Below are 16,231 nucleotides of genomic sequence, written 5' to 3' on the forward strand. Positions count from 1 at the left end.
CCGAAGAAGTGGGCTGTAGTCCACGAAAGCTTATGCTCTAATAAATTTGTTAGTCTCTAAGGTGCCACAAGTACTCCTGTTCTTCTTTTTGCGGATACAGACTAACACGGCTGTTACTCTGAAACCTGTATTTGTGAAAAGAATGTCCAGTGTGGACCTAAGCTTCAAAATGACATCAAAGATCATGGCTGAGAACCACAAAGGTATTTAGGTTCCATTGAAACCAATGCCTTTGAGGATCTGGGCCTGTCTCTCCAGAAGAGAGCTATCCCTTCCCCTTGGGGGGAGGGATAGCTCAGTGGTTTGAGCATTAGCTTGCCAAACCCAGGGTTGTGAGTTCAGTCCTTGAGGGGGCCACTTGGGGATCTGGGGCAAAATCAGTACTTGGTCCTGCTAGTGAAGGCAGGGGGCTGGACTCAATGACCTTGCAAGGTGCATTCCAGTTCTAGGAGATGGGATGGATATCTCCATTAATTATTATTATAAGAGGCTTTTAATGGCTCATTTTGCTTTGCCTGCTCCTATACCAGTGCAAACAACTGTTCTTTCTTACCACCTAAGATTTTCTCACGGACATTTGACAGTCATTTAAGGAGAACATTTATTGGCATCCACTTTTTTGTTTCAACAGTATGCCCAAGGCCAAAAAATAAGCACCGCTATCTGCAGAGACCTAAATAGACTCAAAGAAATAATACACATCTCCTTCCAGGGCCTAGCCACAATATCCCCAAAACAGCTGGGAGGTATGGGGAGGAGCCAGGGCAGTGATTCTCCCTCATTGGCTGACTGAGGAGGCAAAGAGAGCAGCCCACCCCTTCTGAGGAATGTCAGGCTGATCCAGGCACTATTGAGGAACAATGATTCCTGATGCTTCCATAGAGGATGGGTGACTCTGCACTGACCTCTTCTCAAGGCTTACCTAGCCCTTGTTGTTGCTTTATGGCTTATTTTCAGCAGTACCTTGTCCATCAGGTCAATAGGGTGCCATCTACTGTAACCACTTCCTTCCTGCTTCTACTTTGCTGCTGATTCCTACGCTACACCGCAGGTATTCTTGGGCAGAAATGTGTCCTTTCAGTGACTAGCAGCAGGTGGGTGTAGGCAGTGCAGAAAGGTGACATTAAACAAACAACAGTTACTTCAACAAACATGCAAAAAAAAAAAAAGGCAGCTTTTTGCACTGTTATAACTTTAAACGGTCAAACTGGCACTGACTAGATTAGTGACCACTGTGAGTATGCAGGTGCACTGGTCTCTCCTGCTAGCTTGTTCCCTGCTTTGTAGTTTATTCATCGGCTATATCTTGTCTTGGATTATGAGCTCTCTAGGACAGAACTGGTTTTGTGGTGTTTGTTCAGTTCCTGGCGCACCGGGACCTGCTACTTGATTGTGGTCCTTGGGTGCTGCCATACTAACAATAATAGACTCTTTTCTTTTTTATAAGTTTATCATACAGTATTTGTTCTGAGGTTGAGACCTTGTATGTCAACTTTCAGGCAAGTGTATATTTGGGACTTGGTCATAAATCACTAGCTATGCCACAGTCATAAATTAAACCTAAATAATTAAACATCAATTTTACCTGGGCATGAAGAATTCAGCACCTAGGAAACTCCAGCTAGTACAGAATGCCGCAGCCCATCTCCTTAGCAACATGGGCTACCACAAGCACATCGCTCCTCTCTGCCGCCCTCTGCGCTGGCTTCCCATAGAATTGTAAATCAAAGTCATGATCTCGGTCCTTATCTTCAAGGCGATCCACAGCCTGTGACCAGGTATCTAAAAAAACACATAAAGCTCGGCGATAAAGACCACGGTCAATAACTCTGCTCCTCGTGCCCAATGGAGCTCTCTAGAATAAGGGTAAAGCTCATCTGAGCAGGAGACAGGGCTTTCCCAGAGGCACTCCCAGGCTGTGCAATGTACTCCCCCAGGAACTAAGGCCATCACAAACCTCACCACCTTTCGTTCCAAGTGCAAGGCGCATTTCTTTGATCTGCCTCCTTTAATATAAATATATAGCAACAGTTTTAAAAATATACCCTAAAACCCTACCAAAACAAGACCCTCCACTGCACACATCTCACCCCCTGGGGAGAGAACAAATAACACATGACAGATGTGAGTCACATTGTGCTTAATGCACTACCGGATCTCAGATACTATGGCGATTAGCACAGTATAGGAACCTCTATAGAACAGCTTTGATGGCCTCAAAACAGTTGCTTAGTCATCTGTAGATTCCGTCACAAAATCAACATTGCTTCATTGTCGAATTATTCTGATCCTTGATGTTCAAAAAAAAAAAAAAAAAGAATTTTAAATCCCTCTTGAGAGTATCTGGATCAACACACTGGGAACAGGAAGGTTCAACTCTCCAGCAAAAAAACATGAGGCATTATGGCCCCTGCTAGGGGCAGAGGCTAATCAACCTGATTAATGTAGTGGCCACTGGCTCCTTGTAATGGGGCAGGACTCACCCCTGCGGCGCCTCCTGCTGGTCGTCCAGGGAATTAGCTCGTCCAGCCTCCGCAGCGCCCTCTGCAGGCCGGTGTCCCGCTGCCGCTTGTCCCCCGTGTCCCTCCCAGACCCAGTGCCCTGTTATCTGGGGTGCTGCCCCCTGGCAGTAACCCCTTTCCCTCAGGGTCTCCCCTCCCCAGGGAGCCCCCACCCATTATCCCCACCTCGCCTCAGTATAAAGCTACTGCCAGTCATTGTCTAGCCCCCACGCCCTGGGGCAGACTGCAGTACCAGCCTACTCATCACCGGCAAGGTTGGGTTTGGATCTGCTGCCTTTGCCTACCCCTGGGCTGCCCTCTGCAACCCCCAGTACTCGTTGGCCTTCGGCTAGGCCGCAGCCTGGGGCTTTCCAGGCTGGAGCCTCCCCAGCTGCTCTGCCTTTCCCCAGCCCTGCTCCGCTCAGGTCCCTGCAGCCAGGTCCCTCCCTCTCAGAAGCTAGAGGGAGTCTGTTAGCTCCTGGCTCCCAGCCTCTTATATAGGGCCAGCTGAGGCCTGATTGGGGCGTGGCCCAGCTGCAGCTGCTTTCCCTGCCACAGCCCTCTCCCAGGGCTGTTTTAAGCCCTTCAGGGCAGGAGCGGGTGATCACCCCCCTACACTCCTAATGCATATGGTGTGCCATGGTGTGCCAGCTCAGTTAGTTTGTTTCCTTTGCATAGAGCTGATTAATTCCTCTACAAACACAGCTGGGTTCCGATCCCCGCGCTCACACTAAGTAGCACTTTTCCCCTCCAGCAGTGCCAGGACTACTCTAGGAGTAAGACATTTAGGAGTGAGGGTGTCAGAACTCAGCACACACGTTCCTTCCTGTACTTTGCCCACTCATTTGTCATGATTGGAAATTTATCTTCACTCAGACACTCCTGACAGCAAGCAAACCTCTGGTTGTGGTGAGCTACGCAAAGCTATATATATACACACAAACTCTTACATTCCTGTTACTATTTATATAGTGTTACAGATGCACATAGAGTTTTGCTACTCCAAGCAGCTTACCGTCTAAGGGCCTAATCTATCCAGAGTGCTTCTACGGCTCCCATTACCATTGTATTTGAGTCCGTAAGGTAAGGCAGTGCTGTTATCCCCCTTTTACAGCTGTGGCACAGAGAGACTAAATGACTTGCCTGTGGTCACATATGAAGTCTGTGGCAGAGCAAGGAATTGCACTCTGGTCTCTGAAGTCCCAGATTAGCTCCCTAACCACTGGACCATCCATATTCTATGGCCACACTTAGTCCCAATGAAGTAAACTTCCTTGTGTGTGTGAGGTCTTGGCTACACTTGCAGATTCACAGCGCTGCCGAAGCACGAGTGTAATCGCGCCACTCTCCGAGGGGAATAGCGTGCAGCGCTGCGAGCGAGCGTGCAGCGCTGCAGGCGCTGATTACACTGGCGCTTTACAGCGCTGCACTCGCTGCGCGCGGGGGGGTGTTTTTTCACACCCCTGAGCGCAGCAAGTGCAGCGCTGTGAATTGCCAGTGTAGCCAAGGCCTAAGTGTTTACAGGATCAGGAGCCAGATGCCACACGGTAGATGGGAGGTGACATAACAGTGCCAGCTCATTAGGGAAGCTTGTGTTACTTCCGCAACTTTCCCATTAACCTTTTTAAAAAATGCTCATTTGCTTTTATCTTAGCTTTTTAAAATGTTGCAAAAGTAGGATGGATTCTGCTCCCTTAGACATCTTTCCAGTGGTATATAGGGGCCACAGAGGAGACAGTGTAGAACTTCCCCCCCACACATGACTAGTGTAGCTATGTGCTGCTTCCCTTCTCAGGCCCCAGTGTAGTTGGTGGGATAGTGGGTGGGGCCATGCTTGTAGTGCTTGACGTTATGGGGGGATTCTGGGCTGCCATAAGTTAGAGCAGCCCCTGAGGCTTCTCTAACTTCCCCTGAGGGGTGCTTCTGCCACCTTTGCTCTCTTGGGCTGCGCTTTCTGTGCTGCAGCTCTTTGGAGACATAGCACAGAATCGAGCCCCATTCCTGGAGTGGAGGTCTGACTACTCCAAATTTGCCTGGTTTAAGTGTAATTTCAAGCTCATACCAGGTACTTTGGAAAAGGGCTTAAGATTCACAAACCTTTTGAGCAAATGTGGCGCAGTTGTGAGCGGACCTGGTTGTTCTATGATATTGCCTTGAAACTATGTGACATTAATCAAACGAAATCAAGTGACACTCGGTAGCTGTAGTTGTATTTTGCTTTGAGATTTTGGCTCAGTTTGAACCAGAGTCTTGGGATGTGACTGCATGTGGATTAGAACCGAACAACATGAGCTCCTACCTAGCAAAACCATAACCCTTCACACTTGCCTGATTATGAGCGACAGTTGTTAAACCTCCCCAAAACAACAGCACCTGCAACAACAGCCTTCACTTTTGTTTGTATGGATTTTAAAAAATCCATGGAGAAAAAGCCTACAGGCCAGATTTTGCCTGGTCCTTATAGTGGTGTAGAGTCAGAGAAAACCCAGGAGTAATGGATCTAGACTGTTCTCAGTGATAGCAGATGACAGAACAAGGAGTAATGGTCTCAAGTTGCAGTGGGGGAGGTCTAGGTTGGATATTAGGAAAAACTTTTTCACTAGGAGGGTGGTGAAGCACTGGAATGGGTTACCTAGGGAGGTGGTGGAATCTCCTTCCTTACAAGTTTTTAAGGTCAGGCTTGACAAAGCCCTGGCTGGGATGATTTAGTTGGGGATTGGTCCTGCTTTGAGCAGGGGGTTGGACTCGATGACCTCCTGAGGTCCCTTCTAACCCTGATATTCTATGATCCTATGAGTAAAAGGAACCTGCCCAAATCAATTGTGCATCCTACAGAAAGGCCAGGATAGAGCTGCTTAAAAAGAAAACATTGGGTTGGGGGGGGGGCGGAGGGGGTTATATGGTTTTGGGGGTTTTTTTGACTGTTTTCAAACCTCTCAGCAATTTCTACCCACTCTGTAGAGATCCCGATGAAGATTTTTGTCAGTGCTTTCCAGTGGCTTCTTTTCTCCCCATCATAATTTTATGAAAAATGTAGCAAAAAAAAAAGAAAAATGTTCACCTCTGAGAGCCAGGCAAAACAGCAGTCCCTGCATGAGGGGAGTGCAGGGGCTGCTCTGTGCCTAAACCCTAGGGGTGCAAGATGCCCCAAAGGGGCAAGGGAATGGCAGGGAGGAGCTGGGGCCCTGTTCCTGACAAGCCCTTGTGCACTGAGCTGTAGAGCTAGCCAGCTGAGCGGGGGGGCAGTTACCTGCAAGCTGTAAAGGAGCAGAGCAGTAAGTATGCTACCTGTACATGCCCAGGAGTTCCAGATGGCCAAATCTGACCACACTTTGGCTCCTCTCCAATCCCCTTACACTGGGCTGTGTCTAGGTGGCCAGATGGAACGCTATAGACTAGCCTTTCTCTCACTCGCCTAGGCTAGGGTGGTTAACACTGATGACGTGCTCCATGTCTTGTTCTCGTCATTGGTGGCCCCACCAGGGTGCTTAGCCCTCCTGTTCAGAGCGCTTTGCTTTTCTTCCTTTCCTTGGCCTTCGCTTCCGACATTTGTTTACGTTCTTCTCTTTGTTCTCGTGTCTCTAACTTATTTATAAAAGCGAGGGCCATTTGCACCGTGACTTCCTGTTGTTTCCAAGAAGTGTCAGACAGGTGCTGCCCATGTTCTGATGAGGAGCCTGACTAGCTCCCTTACTCGCCTGAACTGCTACCTCACTTCACTGAAACGATTGGCTTCTCCGGGTGAGTAGCTGGGAACGGAGGGTAGAATCCAAGCCCTAAGTGAGAGCAACAACAGTGCATTAAAGGGCAACAGTATCTATAAAGGGTCCCATTCTGATTTCTCCCCTCCCCCTCGGTGAGTCGCACCTTACTCCATGAGTATCCCCGTTGACTCCAGTGAGCAAGGGGACCACAGGCTGGCCCTACATGATGGCTACTTTTAGGAATCTGCCTCTGCAGTCCCCACTAGCACCTGGAGTTTTGCTTGTGCCTTTGCTCTTCAGTTTGATGGGGAGCATTTGATGGTGGTGGCGGCTTTGGGACTGAGCAGCGGCTTTGTTTTATTAAAGAGGCACCGTGGTTTAGGGCTAGCTTCTGATGCCCTCCCCCAGTGAGTCGTGCTAGGCTGTGTTGAAGTCAGTGAGATTTCTTATGGAGGATGGTGTTCTTCCCCAGGAATGAGGGAACCAGAATCTGGCTCCCAGCGAACAGGGCACAAGGCTGGCAGGTAGAAGATCTGGGCTCTACCCTCTCTCAGACACAGGCTTCCAGTGCAACTTGGGGCACTTCACCTCCCTGTGCCTTATACTTCCCATCTCTGATACTTACCTGCCTCCGTGGGATGTTATGAGAGTTAATTAGTTAGGATCAAGTTTTGCTCGGCACTTACCAGGGTGCACATTGTGGGGAGGGCAAGGACTGGGCAGAAGGAACCTCCCCTCCCTTTGCATAGGTCACATAAAGACCAAGCTGTAACGATGCTGCCTTTGGTGGGACACTACTGAGAGTCTCTATTCAGGACAAATTGCTTTTTTGCACCGACAAACAGCTCTTTCCCACCAGGTTAGAGTCCCCCTCCCCCTGGTCATAGCATAATGGGTTAAACACAGAAAACTGCTCAGAGTAATAGAACATACCAACATTGTTATAAACTGGACTTTCAAGCTGATACAGTTTTCTGCTGTTATTCCATTGCTTTTTGGACTTGGAGCTTAAGTCTAGCAGTTTCTTGTTGCATCTGGTGAACCCTCTCTTCAGCAGCCAGCTGTTTCATGCGCCTTCTACGAGCCCTTTCCTCTCTCTCAGCAGCTTCTCTTTCCAATTCAGCCATTTTTAGCTTCTCTCTGTCTTTCAGCAGCTTCCTTCTGTCTCAGGGCCGCCCAGAGGATTCAGGGGGCCTGGGGTCTTCAGCGGCAGGGGGCCCCCGCCGCCAAATTGTCGCCGAAGACCCGGCCCTTCGGCGGCGGGTCCCGGGGCGGAAGGACCCCCCACTGCCGAACTGCCACCGAAGACCCGGAGTGGAAGAAGCTCCGAGGACCCGGACCCCGCGAGAGTTTTCCGGGGCCCCCAGAGCGAGTGAAGGACCCCACTCCGGGGCCCCGAAAAACTCTCGTGGGGGCCCTGCGGGGCCCGGAGCCGGGGGCAAATTGCCCCACTTGTCTCCCCCCCTCCCCCCCGCCGCCCCCGGGCGGCCCTGTTCTGTCTTTCAGCAGCTTCTTTTTCCAGCATGAGGCTTGCTTCTCTCTCATTCGAATTTCTGCCAGTTTTTGTTTATGTTCCAATTGCAGGCTCTCTCTCAGGGCTTGCAGTTTCATTGCTTCTGCTGATGCTTTCTGGCTCATGGTCACTGATCTTTAACCAACAAAACTTTCAATACCAAAATTCCAATTTGGATAGTGAGGAGTTCTGATCCAAAGCTTAATTGACCTGGTTCTGTGGATCCTAGCACTACTACGCCGCTGCAACAAAGCTGTCTGTGGCGGGACACTACTGAGAGTATCAGTGCAGGACAAATTGGTTAGAGCAGGGCAGTTACAGCCCAAAGCTGGAGTTCCTTTACTATTTAAGGCACCAAACCAGCCAAACAGAGAGGACTTCAGTTTTACCCCACTGGCTAACCAGAAATCATACAAGTAGTTCCCTCAGATACTCCAGTTCCCTTGTATCACCACTAGCACTGCTCCTTATGGGGATGAATGGTTATGAAAACCAATACCCCAGTAAAATAAAAAAGGTTCTCCCGATCCCAAAGGACCAGGCCGCAGACCCAGGTCAATATACCAATCAGATCCTATCCACAAATCACACTGTGGCCAATCCTTTAGAATCTAAAATCTAAAGGTATATTCATAAAAAGAAATATAATTGAGTGCTAAAATTTGTTAAAGGAATCAATTACATACAGGAATGGCAAAGTTCTTGGTTCAGGCTTGTAGCAGTGATGGAATAAGCTGCAGGCTCAAATCAAGTCTCTGGAGTACCTCCACAACTTGGATGGGTCATTCAGTCTTTTGTTTAGAGCTTCAATGTAGCAAAGTTCCTCCAGAGGTAAAAAGTAGGATTGAAGCCAAAGTGGAGAGGTTTCCAGGGCCTTTTATATTCTTTGCCATGTGGAAGGACCCTTTTGTTCTTACTGTGGAAAATCACAGCAGCAAGGTGGAGTTTGGAGTCACCTGGGCAAGTCACATGTCCATGCATGACTCAGTTCTTTACAGGTAGAGCAGCCATTGCTCACGTACTGCCTTGAACGTTCCCAGGGAGGCTCCTCATATGTGGATTGGAGTCTCCCAAGGTCCATTGTCAGTTAAATGTTTCTTGATTGGGAACTTAATCTGAAGATTGTCAGTTAAGTGTTTCTTGATTGGGCATTTAATCTGAAGATTCCTTTATCAAGAAGCTGACTAAATGCTTCACTAATGCTATTTAAAATCAAACACATTGAGATACAAGTACGGATAGCATAATCATAACCAGCAAATCATAACCTTTTCAGAGACACCTTACTTGATCTCCTATGTACAAGATTTGGTGCCACTATAGGACCTTGCTTGCAACAATGATCTATACGGTCACAGTTTGTATTAATAATGTCACACAAGCAGATTAGCAGTCTACTGCCTCTCTGAATGTGGAGCATCAAAGAGATCTGGGGTGGGTGGGGAAGTGGTGGAGCTGTGACCCTGCCCCCTTACATACCAGCTTCTGGAGTGGGCCTGGCATGTGGAGGAAGCTGGATGCATTCCATCACAGGTTTAGAAGTGCTTGCGGTTCCCGTGCACACCCACGAGTTCCGAGGCACAGTCTCTCATGTGGTAGTGCAGGTCCTCACCGTGCCCAATGTGCAATGGAGCCCTTAAAGTTTGTGAAGCGTTTGGAGCGCCTCTGATGGAGAGAAGCATTCCTGTTCCTTATTGAACTAAAACAGTGCAGGTTGTACTCTGCGCAGTGAATAGCATGCTTCAGGGATTTTTTTTTAAATAATGTGGCTAATTGGGAAACAGTGTGAAAATTAATCCTGTGTTATACATAACTGGGAAAATGACTGGTGCTCAGTGTGGCCCTGTATTGGCCATGAGTCCCCAAAACCTCCTGCTTTCTCTAACACTTCTTCCTCCATAGGACATGGGTGCCATTTCCCCCCTATCTCCCTGCCAAAGCACTGGGACAGCAGGCAGCGAATGAAAAGCTTAAACAGGTTGTTATCCTACAGCTCCATTAGGGTTTGAAATCAGAAGTCGGGTGTGTAGGCAAAGAGTCGGGGGAGGGGGGGGGGGCTGTTAAGCATATGGCACTACTCACGCTGCCTGTGGTAGAGCTGTGGGAAATGGGGAAAGAAACCTGATCACAAAAACAGACAATTAGGAGAAGGCAGCATCTTGTTTATGTCACAGATTCTCTGGTTTATGTACTAGGTCCCAGTCACAAAAGAGTAGTTCTCAGATGGACCCTGTGGAAAGAGAGTGTAAACTCGATTAGACTATAAGCTCTTCGGGGCTGGACCCATCCATTTGTTCTGTGTTTGTACAGTGCCTAATACAAAGGGGTCCTTGGTCTATGATTGAGGCTCCGAGGTACCCCTGCAATGCAAACAGTAAGAAGTCACAAACTCAATGGGCCTGATCCTCCACTCTGTTACAACAGTTTTGACTTCAGTGGAGTAGCTCTGGTTTAAAACCACCTGCAACATGGCAGCATCCACAAACTCCCTATGAGCTAGCTTGTGTAACTGTCCTGGTGAGCACCCATTCACGTAAGCAGTGCCAGTGAAATCAAGGTGAGGAAGGGCTGCACAATCTAGCCCTCTGTTGTCAGACCATTACCTTTACTGTCACATTTTTAACAGTCTTTTACAGCTGCTAACTTTCCATCGTGTCTTTTGATTCACAGGAAACACAAATCGGGAAAAGCTATCCTGGGGTTTCTGCACACCGCTGCATCCCCATAATGAATGAATCCAGCAGTCCGGAAGTCTGCTACCCACCAATGCCCTATGAAGACAGCAGGAGACTGCTGGTTGTGTGCTACAGTATTGTTTTTGCTTTAGGCTTGCCAGCGAATTGCTTTACTACATGGCTAACATTTATACAAATCCGAGGGAAGAACGTTCTTGCCATCTATATTTTTGGCTTATCGCTGTGCGAGCTGATGTACTTGAGTACCCTACCCCTCTGGGCTATCTATGTACAAAACCAACACAGATGGGAAATGGGGTCAATGGCTTGCAAGCTAACAGGATATATCTTTTTCTGCAACATATATATCAGCATTCTGCTCTTGTGTTGCATTTCTATTGATCGCTATGTAGCAGTGGTGTATGCTTTGGAATCCAAGGGAGCAAGGCATCAGAGAACTGCAATCTTCATCACATTCATTCTCTTTTCTGCAGTTTTAGTAATCCACTGCCCAGTATTTATTTTACAGGATGGCGAGCAGACTTCAAACCGTACAACCTGCTTTGAGACTTTACCACTCAACTTACAATTGGCTTATTTCAACTTTGCCAGGTTCCTAATTGGATTTGCCATTCCTTGCATAATCCTCATTTTCACAAACTACAGAATTTTCCAAAGTACCGAAATAAGCAACAGCTTGGGAGAACGCCAAAAAGCCAAAGTGAAGTACTTGGCTATGGCCGTCATCACCATTTTTCTGATCTGCTTTGCTCCCTACCATTTGGTGCTCCTGATAAGATCCATAAACTTTCTTTTGCATCAGAAGGACTCATGTTCATTTGAACACCACATATATTCTACTTCTGCGGCATTTCTGTGTTTATCCACTGCTAACAGTGTTGCTGATCCAATCATCTATGTATTGGCTAGTGAACATGCTAGAAAAGATTTCTACAGGAGTCTGACAAGACGGAGATATCCGTCATCCACCAATACCAGCCTCAAGTTGAAAAATTCAAAAGAATCACAGGAAGCAGCACAGACATCGGAAAATTTAAATTTGACCACACTTTCAAAGGAACAGTAGAGGTTTCAACCATCAACAGTGCTTTAATGAGGGTTCTGCTGGCAGTGATTAAAGTGTCCCCCAAAAGAGATGGAGGTCACATGTTTGGGGCATCACAACATCTTGATATGGCTTTGTCACAATGCATGCATGTCGGAGGAGTACTAATGCCTATCAGAAGAGGGATCTGCTGTCTGCCTCCCAATTTACTTAAACCACAGCCCACCAGTATTTTCATTCTAAACCACGCTTTGCAAGGAGCAGCTACTGTCAATTGACTGGTTTCCTTAAAGTCAAACTAAAACTTGACAAATTTATTCTCAAGGCTCAATCCTTTTCTCGTACACTTTCAGCACCAATTTTAGCTTCTAAGGGGACTTTGTAGTTCTAATAGAAAAGGAAGATCTCAGGGTTTACATGCATGCAGTAGCATTTGTAGTTAAACACTGGAAATGGTAGACCCAAATTAAAGCCCTGTAAATATTTCTAATAAGCTTTAGACATTTGGATTTAATTTACCTGACATCATCAGGGGAAGGCAGAAATCAAGAAGAATTCCTTGCCTTAAGAGTTACCATAAATTACCAGCTTAGAGCATACAGATAAAACCCCTGCATCAAGCTACTGTACAGGTCTGGAATTCATGGAAATGTATATTTCAAATGTTTGATTCTTTATGTTTGTTCAAATCTTGTACTGTACTTAACAAATCTTGCAAGACATAGCATTTAGTACATTTATGACTATTTTTGATAATTCCACCACAGTTTGTTTCAACTTGAACCTTACATCTGCAGGGTTTGGCTTGGCATCAATCCCTTGCAAATAGAACTGCAGGGTCTAAGTTGGGAGCTGATCCTTCAGTATTAGTGTTTAGTCCAGATCCTAGCAGATAGGAGTCCACAGCACTGTTGGCTGCCTTATTAACAGCAAGGTATTGAGACACTGAGACTGATCTACTTTCTGGCACTTCTTAAGAGCTCCCCAGGACAAGGTAGTGGTATACTGGTGAGATGGTGTTGAGAAACGTTCATTACTGCTGGCTACACTGTACCTGCAAATAAATGGAGATATGTACTGTCCAGTGCCTTCAATCCAGCATAGCTCATGAGGACAAATTAAAAACAAACAAAAAACTAAACCAAATAATTGTCAGATGGCAGCACATGGCCTGTGATAAGATCTCACGCCTTTCAGACTCTTACAGAACCTAGATAAAGTTGGCAAAAGATGACAAGAAATCGTATCTTGAAACATTCTTAGTATTTCTTTATTTAAATTAGACTTTCAATGTTCTTATCAAATACAGTAATGTCGTTGTAATTTATTTGTACTGTTGCTCCAGTATTTCTTTTATTTAATTAATGTTACTTTTTTGGACTAAACCAGAATCAGATATAAAATGGTATCATTCTCTATTCTTTTTTACATTTTGAAAAAGACATCTTTGAGCCAGCAGGACTTTACCTGAATTTAGTATATTCAGGAGAAGATGAAGTCCCAGTGGTGCAGATTTTGGATCCAGGCATCAGAACACTTACTTGAGCATGCATAGGGGTTTTTGAAAACAGTGGTTCAAGGGAGAACACTAGATTTGTTTATGGGTAAAGTGATTGCTCAAGGGAGTATACCAAAGTTGTTTTGTTCAGGCTAGACAATGGAAGCTCATCATTCCTCGCTATGGGCGGTGTTCCTTGGAGGGAGCTCATAATGCAGTTAGGGAGCGTCACTATTTTAAATACCAAGGAAGGATTTATTACTAGAATTGGTCTGATAACTACTGAGCTGGGTGTGTGCAGGCGTGGGTTCATTAACATCTGGAGCAGAGATTCCCCCATCATGCAGTGCTTCCCTGCTTTTTTGGTCTCAGAGTTCCGTGCAGTTTTTGCCTTGGAATCTCTGTTCTCCATTCTGTATGCTAATGGAGATGCCTCCCTGTCCCATCTTCGATGCAAATGAGGCTAGGGGAGTTTCCTTAAACCTGTCACCCTTGTCCTAGGGATTTAGGTGTGTCTCCCATTGCCTTTCCATTGATTTTTGTAAGTCTTTCTTCTGATCGGTTTTGGTACAAACAGGGGCTGGGGGTGGAAAGGTCTTTCATGAGTCAGACAGCTGGGTACTGTGCCCTGGTTCCCCAAGAATACAGAACTGCTAGGTAACAGAATGAATTCTAACGTGTTTCTTATTAGCAATGTTGTTTTCCAATCCTTGTATATAGACACAAGAGATTAAACCTTCCGCAGATTTATGACTTGATTTTTTGGAAATTGCTGAATACCTAAAATTTCTCATGAAGTCTTCTGAAAATCAGGCCTTCCATTATTAACAAATAGATACAATGTTGCTGGGAAGGGACCAATACCAAGAGAGGAGTGGCTGGCTCACTACAAAAGCAATTTTCCCTCTCTTGGTATTGACACCTCCTCATCAATTATTGGGAGTGGACCACATCCACCCTGATTGAATTGGCCCTGTCAACCCTGGTTCTCTACTTGTAAAGTAACTCCCTTCTCTTCATGTGCCAATATATATTTATGCCTGTATCTGTAATTTTATTCCATGCATTGGAAGATGTGTTTTTTTTACCCACGAAAGCTTATGCCCAAATAAATCTGTTAGTCTTTACGGTGCCATCGGACTCCTCGTTATTTAAGTTTAAGACATTAAGGCTGAGATTTTCATTCACTGAAGGGATCTGGCCTCCCAAATCTGATTAAAATCAATCGGAATTGGGCATCCGCATCACCTGCTTGTTTTGGAAATGTCAGCCTGATGTATTTCTGATGGTAAAGCTGCACTGAACTGAAATTAAAAGCTGGCTTCCAGTTACTAACATTGGAGCTGGCTTAATGTCATAAATGCAGGGGCATGGATGTTACAAGGGTCTGATCCAACGTCCATTGAAGTCAGTGGGCATTGCATCAGGCACTACATGGATCATTCAAACCTCCACTTCTCTTCATAGGCACAAAAGGGGTACTGTATGCTTCAGCACCAAGACATTTTATCTCCAAATGACTAAAAATATCAAGTCCAATGAATTGCTGGGTCTTGTAATACAAATGCAAGGATGTGTGACCTCGCTATTTATCACAAGTTTCTAACTATGCCTTATGGACTCCATGACCTAGACAAAAAGGGGAACTCAATACAGGGCTCTGTTCCATTCAAGTCCCCAGCATGGCAACACTCAGAAAAGAGGAGCACTGGAGATTTGCGGCGATGTGCATTTTTCCAGCCTTTCCTGCTACGGGGTATTGCCTAAAAGCCTACAGGTGCCATTTCATCTTAGGGAGGAAGATTCTACTCCCACCTCCACACACACACACCCAGCGTTCAGCACAGCTACTTGGACGTGACCCCCATGTGAACCTCCAGACTGCTAGACTAAGCCTGAGTCTCAAGACAAGTTGGTGAGGATATAGCATCAGTTTTGGCTCTGTTCCTGAAGAAACCTGGATTTCCCTGTAACTGGTCTTCAGAGGTCCAATCCTCCATTCCCTGCACACCCATGCTTCCCACTAAAGAAGGTGAGAGTTTTTGGTGTACAACAGGGGCCACATTCTGAAGTCCTAAGTGGTTTTTAACTCAATCTTTACTCAAGCCTAATTCCCATGACTTGATTTGGCCGGGAAAGATAAACCATTGCTTTGGCTGCGTTGTTGCCCAGACGTTCATAACATGACTGGAAGATGAGAGCCTTGGTGGTGACTGGAAGCATCTCTGGTGAATATTTATTAACATGAATCATTTCTTACTGGTAATTAGAGCTGCTCAAATAATTCACTGCAACCAATTTATCTGACTGGAATTTTTTCAGTGACTCATCAGATTCTTTCAAAATAATCAGCTTATTTTTAGCCACTTTTTGTGAGAACATGAAAAACAGTAGACTATTTAAAACTTCCATGTCTTGGGCTTCAGTGTGTAGATATTGTTACTGCTAAGATGTTTGAAAAACTAAGCAATCCTTTCCATAGATGAATTGCAGTATGAGCGATACTTTTAAACTCTGCCTTAAAAGGTATTATTACATGCAATATTTGTGTAGTTGGTACCTGAACACGTTTAACAGGCAGGAAACAAACATGCTATAATGAGCGTGAGCTCAAACTCCTTGATGGCAAGATAGGAGATCTTGTAGTCTGTGGTTGCTGTGCTTGCGGCTACCCCTGACTCAGTGTCTGAGAGCATTTTTGCATGGCAAAACTCTCTTCAATTCAATAAGTCTGTGAAAACTAACTCAGGGCCAAGTTTCCAACAAGAGCCTCTAAGCTCACCCCTCCCATGATCCCACACAGGCTGGCCTGTGTTCTTTTTTTCAGCAACTCCAAGTAATTCTTTCATGCAGCAATTTGATAGCTCTTCTTCTTAACCACTTTGTCTTCCTACAGAGCATGGGCTAGCCTTCTTGATGCAGCCTGGAGTGGGGAGCAATGCAGAATCTTCCCGCCCCAGAGACTGCTCAAAGAGGAGTTGTGTCTCAATGAGATGCAGTTGCCCTTCAAACCTCCTGGTGTGCATGGGGAGTGTGCCGGGTGCAATGTCCTCTATGTTGCAACTCCCAGCGTGCCCAGATGGTTCTGTGGTCAGGATTTAGGGCTGCTGAGGACATGGCCCTGTCCCTTCCCCATCCCTGCTGGGGTGATATGCACCCTGAAACTAGGGTGACCAGATGTCCCGATTTTATAAGGACAGTCCCGATATTCAGGACTGTGTCTTATATAGGCTCCTATTCCCCCCCACCCCCTCGCCAACCCCTGTCCCAATTT

General features: G+C 46.2%; 1 protein-coding gene and 1 long non-coding RNA gene across 4 annotated transcripts in view; one reads left to right on the forward strand and one right to left on the reverse strand.

The window, feature by feature from the left end:
• LOC117877042 overlaps positions 1-2,523 on the reverse strand; it is a 26,387-nt gene extending 23,864 nt beyond the window's left edge. The window contains exons 1-2 of the long non-coding RNA XR_004645600.1: positions 2,484-2,523; positions 1,586-1,782 (exon numbers count right to left, since the gene is read on the reverse strand). This is a non-coding gene — a long non-coding RNA (uncharacterized LOC117877042). The remainder of the gene's footprint in view (positions 1-1,585; positions 1,783-2,483) is intronic.
• GPR132 (G protein-coupled receptor 132) overlaps positions 1-13,469 on the forward strand; it is a 30,619-nt gene extending 17,150 nt beyond the window's left edge. For 2 of the 3 annotated variants that reach the window (XM_034769763.1, XM_034769764.1), the window contains exon 2: positions 10,389-13,469. In XM_034769763.1, coding sequence (XP_034625654.1) covers positions 10,389-11,480 — 1,092 coding nt within the window. In that variant the 3' untranslated portion in view covers positions 11,481-13,469. Of the gene's footprint in view, positions 1-6,136; positions 6,243-10,388 lie in introns of those variants that run through there. The other variant, XM_034769765.1, reaches the window with a different exon arrangement.
• Positions 13,470-16,231: the final 2,762 nt, after the last annotated feature.

The sequence above is a fragment of the Trachemys scripta genome, chromosome 4 (genome assembly GCF_013100865.1).
Source record: "Trachemys scripta elegans isolate TJP31775 chromosome 4, CAS_Tse_1.0, whole genome shotgun sequence".
NCBI lineage: Eukaryota > Metazoa > Chordata > Testudines > Emydidae > Trachemys > Trachemys scripta.